This window comes from Setaria italica, chromosome IV, assembly GCF_000263155.2.
Source record: "Setaria italica strain Yugu1 chromosome IV, Setaria_italica_v2.0, whole genome shotgun sequence".
In the NCBI taxonomy this organism is placed as follows: Eukaryota; Viridiplantae; Streptophyta; class Magnoliopsida; order Poales; family Poaceae; genus Setaria; species Setaria italica.
This window is the reverse complement of record NC_028453.1, coordinates 22,103,185-22,114,306: the sequence shown is the minus strand read 5'-3', so window position 1 is coordinate 22,114,306 and position 11,122 is coordinate 22,103,185. Positions and strand designations below refer to the sequence as shown.

General features: G+C 39.9%; 1 protein-coding gene across 1 annotated transcript; it reads left to right on the top strand.

Annotated features, from left to right (window-relative positions):
* The first annotated feature begins 4,537 nt into the window (after positions 1-4,537).
* Positions 4,538-9,905, top strand: LOC101754076 (GDSL esterase/lipase EXL3). The gene is made up of 5 exons (XM_004965369.4): positions 4,538-4,892; positions 7,779-7,909; positions 8,029-8,262; positions 8,979-9,240; positions 9,467-9,905. Exons 1-5 carry the CDS (start codon positions 4,577-4,579, stop codon positions 9,652-9,654), a joined length of 1,131 nt encoding a protein of 376 aa, XP_004965426.1. The 5' UTR covers positions 4,538-4,576; the 3' UTR covers positions 9,655-9,905.
* The last annotated feature ends 1,217 nt before the right edge of the window (positions 9,906-11,122 follow it).

Sequence of the window (11,122 nt, the reverse complement as noted above, 5' to 3'; positions counted from 1 at the left end):
CATAGGCTTAGTACGATGGTTTGCCTCCCCTTTAAAATGTCTTCCTTTTCTTAAGAGGTGGTTGGCAGGAAGAAATTGATGATGGCCCAAATACACAGCATTTCTACAGTGTTTCAAGTATATGTTATCATTATCATCTAAACATTGGATGCAAGGCTGATATTCCTTATATGTCTATGTTGACAGGTTACTAAGTGCATGCCAATCATTGATGGTTATGAACAGCAATGCTCATAGGTTAACTCTCTTGTTTCTCCTTATCCCACACACTTATATCTTTTTTGTTCTGGAGTGGTAAAAGTTTTTGAACTAACAGTCTTAGGTACACATCAATATCATTGCAATGGTATTTGGTGCCTTAAATAAGCACCGACATCATAACAAACTTCAATTTTCAAGAACAGCCAAGGAGGAAGGTTGTAGATACATAGAGTCATAAGGCATGTGCTATGACTACTACTCATCTCATTGAAAAGATTCATGCCATCCATTCTCAAAGTCCAGGAATTTTCTATCAACCATTCTCCACTATAACCCTTCAACAGCGTGTCTCAACATCAAGTGCTTGCGTTCTTCTTTGTGCCATCACATCAACTTAGCTTGCACTTTATTTCTAAACAAATGCTACAAACATGGTGTTACAGGAAAATAACACATCATCTTTATGGGAATTCTCTTCTTTGGAGGTTGCCCCTCAACATCACCAGCGTTATCTCGCTTGATCTTATACCACAATGGCCCGCACACCTAACAAGCATCCAAATTCTCGTACTCCTTACCACCTGCATCCAAATTTAGTCATTAGGACATGTGTATATCAAAATATAGAGGGCAAAAACTTCATTTGGACATGTTGTGGAGAGCAATTCTTCACCATCTAGAAGCATCTTCTTATGAGTTTCAATAACTTCTTAAATCCCTTATTGGACACATCATTTGTTGCCTTCCGTTTCAGCAATTCCAGTGTGCTACTTTGTGCACCTATTTGCAATCTAGGTACAACAATATTTTGTGATCTTCTAATATACACTAGTACTTCTTTAACTCCTTTCCACTGTTGCAGTCTTTTTGTGCATCATGCAACACCTGACAGGGCCATCTTTTGCAACACCATCTTCAGCCTCAGCTATTGTAGTATCTACAAAGGCACCAAATTTAGCAAAGCCTCACTACCGGCTAAAGGAAATTGTCCTTCATTCATTTTCTTCTTTGTAGTTGTTTTAGTCCTCAACTAAGGTATCATCAGATATAAATTTGTATTAAGGAGGATTCCCCTAGTACCGAAACTAGAGATGATCACAGAAAAAGTGAAATATTTTATAGGATCAGTTTTGGAAACATGGAATGTTAGAGAAATTCAAGAATGTTGGTGTCATCATCTTCTTCTTCACCGTATTCTAGTATAGCCCCTCTTTCTTCAAGCTTGATCAAACAAATATAGCTAGGCAGGAAAGCCCAACTAAACAAGTTGCTGTGAAGAGCCATTGAGGAAAAGTAATCCTTCTGGTTCTTGTAGTTCATTTTGCATGGAAGATATATGAAATCCTTTTTTGGCTTGTGGGCATCGGCGACTCCGAGAAAACAATACAAGCCATCAATAAACTTATAACAAAAATGTGACCGTTACACCCGCTACTAATGCAAGCATTAGTACCACGTCCCCTTGGTCTAGGATTTTTATGCTAGATTGAAAGCTAGTTCTCCAGTAGTAGATCTTTTCATACATATCAAAAGAATTAAATGGCAAACATAGCCATAAACTGGTCCATCTGCTTCTTAGTATTTGCTATAATAGTCATAAACCTGAACAAAATGAAAATTAATGCGATAGGATCATTGTAATCTTATTAATTAACAAATTGGAATCACTTCATATAAAAATGGCATATGGGTTCTTATTTTCTCCAAACAAAGTATTGGAACCAGAACCTTGAAAATTTGATATATCTTCCTGAAAAGCACAATCTCTAGCTAGCGAAAATTTTGGACTATGTTCTTAAACAAGTACTACCCTATGTACCAAACATATCACAACTTGCTTAATGTTCTTCATAAGAATCATTCATTCAAGGCATGCATACCCTTAATGGCTCTCTATTATCTTTTTTTTAAGCGAAGGCACGTATGCATTTCTATTGATATAGTAGAAAAATATGAGATTATATCCCTAGGAGACCATAACCAAGTAAACCAAAATGAAATTAAAGAAAAAACAGCTAAACAACATATTTCAAACAGGAAGCACCACCACCACATAACCAATCAAGAAAAGATTGACAGACACTGGACCGCAGCCACCGCTATGCACGATAAACCGCTGCCAAGCCACAATAAAGCCATAAGCAAATTAAATGCTAATCTACAAAGCCATGCCGTGCAGCGCACAAGGACTCCTGGATGCAAGCACCGGCTAAGAGTGCTGACGGAGAGAGGGAGGGGGACAAAGAGGATCCACTCGTCCCTCACATGAACCTGCCACCAACAACAACCTAGAGTACCACCGTTCTCGTGGATTAGTGGAGCAATATATAGAGCTGGAATGGATCCTCAAGTAGTGTCTCCAAGAAGGAAATGTGATGCCAAAAAGACGCAACATGGTAAAGATATAAAATATGTCCAAAAGTGGCATGTTAATATTACCACTGGACCTCCTATGAGATTTGTACAAACATGGAGATTAAAAGATTCTCTGACAGATGATGACTAAGGTGAGAAGACATATCCCCTAATAGCATCTCCACAGTGTATTAAAAGTGTTCGTAAAAACTAATTCTCCATCAGATACCTTTATATTTTTTTCCTAATAATTATTGGGTCAAGCATGAAAAGGACGTCTAGCCTAGTGGTTAGAGCACTAGAGTAGCAGCCAGCAGGTCTGGGTTCGACTTCCCATGTGAGCGAATTAAATGGCTCTAAAATAAAAAATTATAAAAAAATAGGTAGGGGTTCTCCTGCTCCAACTCTCCTAAAATAAAGGGGGAGTTGTGACTCTACCAATATGGTAGTTTGATTTGGATGTAATTAATTACTGGGAACTGTAAAGATCACTCTCCCAGAAATAATGAATGAGATATTGGGATATCCTAATCAACTAATAGTTATTGGGAAAGATTTACTAAGAAGAGCATCGGATATGCTCTAAGAGCAGTTTTTATTTGTCCCTGAACATTTTTCTACCGGCATTCAACACCATGCCTCTGTTCAGTGTGTAAGGTGGGCCTCCCTTAGTTATGCTTGTACAGCAATAGTCCAACACACTACGTGACCACAAGCCATTATTCTGTGCAATATTCATATTGGATGGGTGACCGATGAGCTCCCGGACGCCACCATTTCGGTGCCAACATATTTCTAGAGGTCATCCTCTAATAAGATATCAGTAACCCTGTCACTTCGTGTAAGATAGTAGTCAGTTCAGCAATTAAACCACACAAAACCTAAGAAACAGGCGACGTGATGATACCGTATGGCTCCGTTTGGATAGTCCTGCTAAAATTTAGTACCTCTCACATCAGATGTTTGGATGCTAATTAGAAGTATTAAATATAATTTAATTACAAAACTAATTACACAGATGGAGTCTAATTCGCGAAACGAATCTATTAAGCCTAATTAGTCCATGATTTGACAATGTGGTGCTACAGTAACCATTTACTAATGATTGATTAATAGACTTAATAGATTCGTCTCGCGAATTAGCACAGGATTTTACAATTAATTATATAATTAGCTCATGTTTAGTCCTCCTAATTAGCTTACGAACATACCATGTGACAATACTAAGGGGGTGTTTGGAAGATAGGGGCTAAATTTTAGCCCCTGTCACATCGTATGTTTGGACACTAATTAGGAGTATTAAACGTAGTTTAATTACAAAACTAATTGCACAACCCCTAGGCTAAATCGTGAGACGAATCTATTAAGCCTAATTAGTCCATGATTTGACAATGTGGTGCTACAGTAACCATTCGCTAATGATGGATTAATTAGGCTTAATAGATTCGTCTCGTGATTTAGCCTAGGGGTTCTGCTATTAGTTTTGTAATTAGCTCATGTTTAATCCTCCTAATTAGCATCCGAACATCCGACGTGACAGGGCTAAAGTTTAGCCCTTGAACACCCCATAAAGTTTAGCACCTACTATCCATACACCCTACTTACCAAATATTTACACCGAGAATATCTCATCTCCGTGTGAGTGGTTGGCCGTACGTCGTCCTCTAATTGTTCGTCGATGAAGTGGACAAATCACAGTAAACACACTCATGTGCCCGCCCTTTTCAATTTCCTCTCCCCACATGGCCACATGCCCCTGCTGCCTGCATGTCCATTAAGTCATCTGCTGGCTGCCTGGCACGCAGTCGCCAGGCGCTGCAGCTAGGAGCGGGACTCACCGAATTAATAGCTGCAGCGTGGCGGATGCAACGCGCAACCACCGGGATCATGCAGCCCAGGTCGCGTCACGTACAGTTGCGGCTGCTGCACGCGCGTGCGTGCCTTCCTCCACGTCTCGCGCTATAAAACTCGTGCGGCGCCCTGGCCCGGCAGAAGCTGCGGCAGAAGCGACCTGCCAATAATGGCGTCTCTGACGACCTGCCTAGGGGGCCATGGGTCCTGGCGCCGATTCGCCCGGCCGCTACTGCTGCACCTCGTGGTGGTGGTGGCGGCGGCGGCGGTGTTTCAGCCAGGAGTAGTAGTCCATGGAGCGTCCTCGGCTGGGGACCAGAAAATCTCATCCATCTTCATATTCGGCGACTCCATCGTCGATCCCGGCAACAACAACAACCGGTTCACGGAGGCGAAGGCCAACTTCCCGCCGTATGGGCAGGACTTCCCCGGCGGCGTTGCCACCGGGAGGTTCTCCAATGGGTTGGTACCCGGGGACCTCTTAGGTATGTTGGCTTGTTAGGCTATACTACTGTTTATACCTATCTGCTACTGTCGGTGGTGTTACTGCACACAAGAGATTAGTTTACTCCTGGACTGCACAACTATATGTTGCAACGCATATATATTCATTAATTCATATATACATTCTTTTAGAGTGTACGGGGTACTTCCTAGCTATATACAGTGATGATCTAGACACTGTGCATGCTTCCTAGAATAAATACAAGTGTTTGATGAGCACACGCAGAACAAAGGTGGCAGGACTGACCTAGATGGACGGTATAGATGAAAGCTCCATGGTAAATTAGTCGAAGAACGAAATGGCCTCATTGCCTGATGCACTCCAATACATTTGTTTATGGAATTATGGCACTATATGTAGGTGAGTTCATATTTGTGTACTTTTGGTGTAATTATGAGATGTAGTTTGATTGTCCAAGATCACGTTCCGATGCAATTCGATTTTATAGCTATTAATAAATTAGCAAAAATCATAACTAATTATCGATTTTATATAATCAAACTATACACCATATATAAATTAGCTAAGTTTGTAAGCTGAAAAGAATAAAACAATACAGCACTTAGGTATTGGGTAACTTCAAAAATTACGAAGAAACAAACTTTAGGTGCGTATAAGAATTTTACAGCTTGCATACATGGCACGGTTTGATCGATATCCACAAACTAACTCTATAGAACTTGAAATAAGGCATGAAGGCCTACGTACGACGAAGTTATACTAAACTGTTACACTGAAATATGCAACAAAAATATATCAGAACATAGAGGAGGAACGGATCGGAAGAATCGGCCAACACAGGTGGTACTCTTTTTGCATTGCTGGAGTTGGAAATCCTACCTCGTCACCTCATGCTGGTCGATTTGAGGGCGTCTTCCGCATCCTCGTCACCACGCTGTTTGGAGAGAGACAACCATGCATGAACTAGTGCTTAGTGGAGAAGAAAGCTACCACAAGCCTAGAAAATATGGATGACTGATGATGCTGTGGAGAAGAGGTGGTGCCATGCAGTTATTGCCTTATTGGCCGACCGGGGTTGGGAGTGAGCTGGACCTGCTTCTGTGCTTGAAACTTCAGATTAGACTTAATTCATCTCGTAAATTAGTCTCCATCTATGCAATTGGTTTTGTAACTAATCTATGTTTAATACTTTAAATTAGTATCTAAAGCTTCGATGCGACAGGAACTGAACTTTAGTCCGTGAAACCAAACACCTTAAGCAGCAGGCTCATCAGCAGCGAGAGAATAACACGGTGCGGTATCTCCATCGCACTTCCAGTGGCCCGGCTATACGTTTCTGTCGTCAGTTAGGCAATATTGACTGCAAAGCCAACTACTCTCATTCGTCATCGCTACACAGTTCTCCTTCCCATCCCTTGGCTTCTCGCAGCCATGATTGGCCAAATGGAATAGCCCTCCTCTTTGGGAACATATTGATGGTTTCCTTTTAGTCCCACCAGATTAACTGTTCTATCTGTACAGGGCAGCAAAAGACAACAACGGTGATGTCAATTTGAAGGTTCATGTTGTCGTACCCAACGAAAATGCCATAGCAAATGTCATTTCCCTCCTTAAATATTATATTTTACATTTTTCTTTGCTCTAGAAAGCAACAATGGCAAGTACCTGATCAGCAACTATATAAGTCTCTCCTAAGGACAAGTCTTTGAATTCCTGCACCACAATTATTATCAATGTAAATAGAAGATTATTGATGCTTACATTTTCTGGAAGTGCTTAGGTTTATTTTTAGAGGATTTTTATAATCATTGGAAAAAATGAGAGCCATCCATCTAGAGAAATCGTACGGTGGAAAGATAGGAAGTACCGAGAGGTACCTAAGTACAAAGAAGTACCAAATAAATGGAACAAAATACCAAAATAGTGGGACCAGTAGTACTAATTTAATTTATTTTTTAATTAAATCCCTTAGATCAGCGGTCATAATAAATTTAAAGAAAAAGGTACATGGATATTTTATTTGTAATATATATTTTATTCATCACATAACAAATTTTGATTGTTACAATAAACTATTTTTCCCTTAGTGAAATGCAAGCACATGTTGACTGTTTAGTATAAGTCTACATTGACCATCATTCCATTTTTATTATAGTTTATATATTTGAAAAATACAAAGTGAAAAAATAGCATATTGGCATATAATTCTTTTCAATCATCAGATATTTTGATAATGAGAAATTTTAGAGTGCTTGAAAAAAATGAGAGCCATCCATCCAGCGAAATCAAACGGTGGAAACAAAGAAAGTACCATGAAGTACTTAAAGAGAAGTACCAAGAAATACCAATTTGGTGGGACCAAGTACCAAAATAGTACGAAGTTACTATGATGCCCTTTTAATTATGTGTAAATCTATTTAATTCTTTTCTGGTAGGAAGGATAAGAAAGGAAAGTACCACTGGTATGTTAAAAGTATTGTAACAAAGCTCATTGAGAATAAATTCTTCAAAATCATCCATGCCTATAAGTAAAAGTTGGTGGATTTCTTTATACTTAAAGAGAAATTTTAGAGTGCTTGGAAAAAATAAGAGCCGTCCATCCGGCAAAATCGAACAGTGGAAACAAAGGAAGTACCATAAAGTATCTAAAGAAAGTACCATTTTGGTGGGACCAAGTACCAAAATTAGTAAGAAATTACTATGATGCTCTTTTAATTATGTGTAAATCTATTTAATTCTTTTATAATAAGAAGTATAAGAAAGGAAACCACTGGTACTTTAAAAGTATTTAGTATTGTAACAAAGCTCTACACTTGAATAGTGCACTACATCATCACATCACCTACCGCGCAACGCTAGGTGAAATATCAAACCTCTTGTAATAATGTCATTATTTTTTGAACAGCTTCGAAGTTGGGTATCAAGGAGCTACTGCCTCCTTTCCTTAGTGATGATCTTGATCTACAAGACCTACTCACTGGTGTGGCGTTTGCTTGTGGAGGCAGTGGCTATGATCCTCTCACATCAAAACTCGCGGTAATTATTTTGCTTTTGCAATTTAGGTTGCTATACCAATATTGAGTATTTAGTTCTTTTTAGTTACTTCTAAGAACTTTAGATTGCTGTGTAAAGCTGATGCATTCAAATTAATGTAGACAACCTTGTCCAGTACCGATCAACTTGAACTATTTCGTGAGTACAAAGAGAAGCTAAGAGGTTTGGTTGGAGAGGAGGAAATGGCACGTGTTATCTCAGAAGGCGTCTTTTTGACAGTAATGGGGGCAAATGACATTTTAAATAATTATTTCGCACTTCCTTTGAGACGTCATGAATATGATCTTCCATCTTATGTTGAATTTCTTGTTTCGTCGGCAATTAACTTCACCAAGGTAATTGCTATTGTTTTAGTTTTTTAATGATTTCTCTTTGTTTCCTGCATCTCATTATTATCGAAAGTCTTGTCTCCATTCCCTAATTCCTCTACGTGCATTTCGATGTTACCCTTTATTTTTGTGCTCCATATATTGTCGGAAATTTATTTTGCCTTTTATTAGAACATCAATTTTCGACTAATTAACGTACACGAGAGAGACCATTTTTTCTCAATAGGTAGCAGTATTTTTGGCATCAGAATTTTACACTGATCGATGTAGCATGCTGTCAATTTCTGTTATGTAAATCCACTTCTCTCTGTTCACTGAACTTTCCACTCTGCACTTTGTGTAGGGGGTGTTTGGGAGGAGGGGGTTAAATTTTAGCCCCCATCACATCGAATGTTTGACACTAATTAGGAGTATTAAATCTAGACTAATTACAAAACTAATTACACAACCCCTAGGCTAAATCGCGAGACGAATCTATTAAGCCTAATTAGTCCATGATTTGACAATGTGGTGCTACAGTAACCATTCACTCATGATGGATTAATTAGGCTTAATAGATTCGTCTCGCGATTTAGCCTAGGAGTTCTGCAATTAGTTTTGTAATTAGCTTATGTTTAGTCTCCGAACATCTGATGTGACAGGACTAAAGTTTAACCCCCTCCTCCCAAACACCTCCTAAGTACTGCAAATGCATGTTTAATAATTGCTCTAGTTTTGCACAGACTCTGAATAATATGGGAGCTAAGAGGATTGGATTTGTCGGTGTCCCACCATTGGGATGTTGTCCTTCACAAATAACACTAGGAGGAAGCCCGTCACGTCAATGTGAACCATTAAGGAATCAAGCATCAAGATTATTTAATTCTAGGATCTCACAGGAAATAGAGATACTAAATGCTGAACGAAGTGTTTCTGGATCAAAAATTGCTTATTTTGACATATACTACAACTTACTTGATCTTATTCAGAATCCAGCTTTGTATGGTAAGTCTTATACTGTAACCCAATATTGATGTTCTGAAATTATAATTGTAGACAACGAAACTTCTTACCAGCATGGGCTAAACAATGTATAGCTGCAAAATATGAAAACTATCCATTCATCATATGAGCATCCAGTAGTTGGTATTGTGTCTTCTTTCTGCAGGTGTTAGTTGAGGCGTTCTCATACAACCATTTCTATACTAAACAATGAGGCACAATTTTGTAGGGTTCAAGGACGTAAGCGAAGGTTGCTGTGGTAGCACAGTGTTAAATGCTGCCATATTCATTGCATATCACAGTGCATGTCCAAATGTCATTGATTATATCTTCTGGGACGGCTTCCATCCTACCGAGAAGGCTTACAACATTGTAGTGGACAAGCTTATTCAGCAAAATATGAAGTACCTAATGTGAAGACATTGTTGCTATACACCATATAGAACAATCTGACCATGAATATGTAACTTTTAATTTTAGCGACATTTGCCAAATGGACGAAACATATTGTATGTAAATCGCATAAAAATTAATTTGTACTTCTCAGCTCAAATTCCTTATGTCTGTGTCATCATAAACAACCACATGTCTGTAGTTTCTTTTGGTGTAACAACCATCAGAACACCTTTATGTTTATAAAACTGCCTGAGTATCTTTAAATAGTACCATTACCATGTGTGTGCCAGCAGAAATTTCTTTGCTGAACATGTACGATATTTAAATATTTGAGTGAATTTCACCGTAGCTCCATGAACTTATCTCGCATTCTTACCTAGGTCCATGTACTCTCAAACTCGTCATGCCAGCGTGGCAACAATTTACGAATAGACTCTTGACCTATCATTTCAAGCCAAGAATGGGTCAAGGAAAGGCTCTGCTTCGATGCTTCCAGCTCCAGCTCATACTCCCCGCCTCCAATGCTGCATTAGAGGGGGTGGCTTCAAGCACACATTGCACATGTGGTTGCTCCCACCACCGATGCCCGTGACGCGACGATTGCTTATCATCCCTCATGCTCCTGCCGGCATCTTTCGGTCAGCTATAGGAAAAGTGGATGCGGGAGTGAAAAATGAGATATTGAGGGGTTGTTTTGCAAATTGTTGCCACGTTGGCATGCCGCGTAGGAGAAAAGTGTCTCCGTGGACATGCCTGGACCTAGATGACTATACTTTAATAGATCATGGACCCAAATGATGATATTAAGAATTCATGGACCTAGATGAGAACGCAGGATAAATTAATGGACCAGTGAAATTCACTCTAAATATTTTGTGCTAACCTTTTGATTGGTATCTACTACTTATAAAATTATTGTGCTGTTCTTGGTTTTTGCATCACTGATCTAGATCCTTACTCATCTATATACCATCATCTTCAAGCCCCACTAATTGGTTTTTGAAACACTGCTACTGAGAAGAAATTTGCAGGGGAAGTGTGAAACAAGGCAGCCAATAATTGCATCGCCGACGACCTGCAACTGCAATGATCACCGGGGTCACGTTGGTACTGCTGCTGGTGTCCTGCTTGTAGGGATACGAGGTAGGCTACGCTAGCGAAAATCAAAATTTCTACCGCGTAAAACCAGGAAGAACTGTCGTATAAGGATCACGGGATTACCACTCGACGCACTACTGGTGCGGAAGATGTAGATTTGCATCGATGAAGTGAAGACGATCAACGTAGTCGTACGTAGTCGATCAACGTAGTCGTCCGGCAGCTCCTCAGCAGCTCGTCCACGTGCAGCAAGATCGCCCTCGTGCCGCGGCTCGTCGTCGGCTCGACGTGGCTCGTCGGCGGCTCGTCGTGGCTCGTCAGCGGCTCGTCCAAGTGCTGCAGGTGCAACACCTCCAAGTTATCCACACGTGCAGGGAGGAAGCGTCGCAAG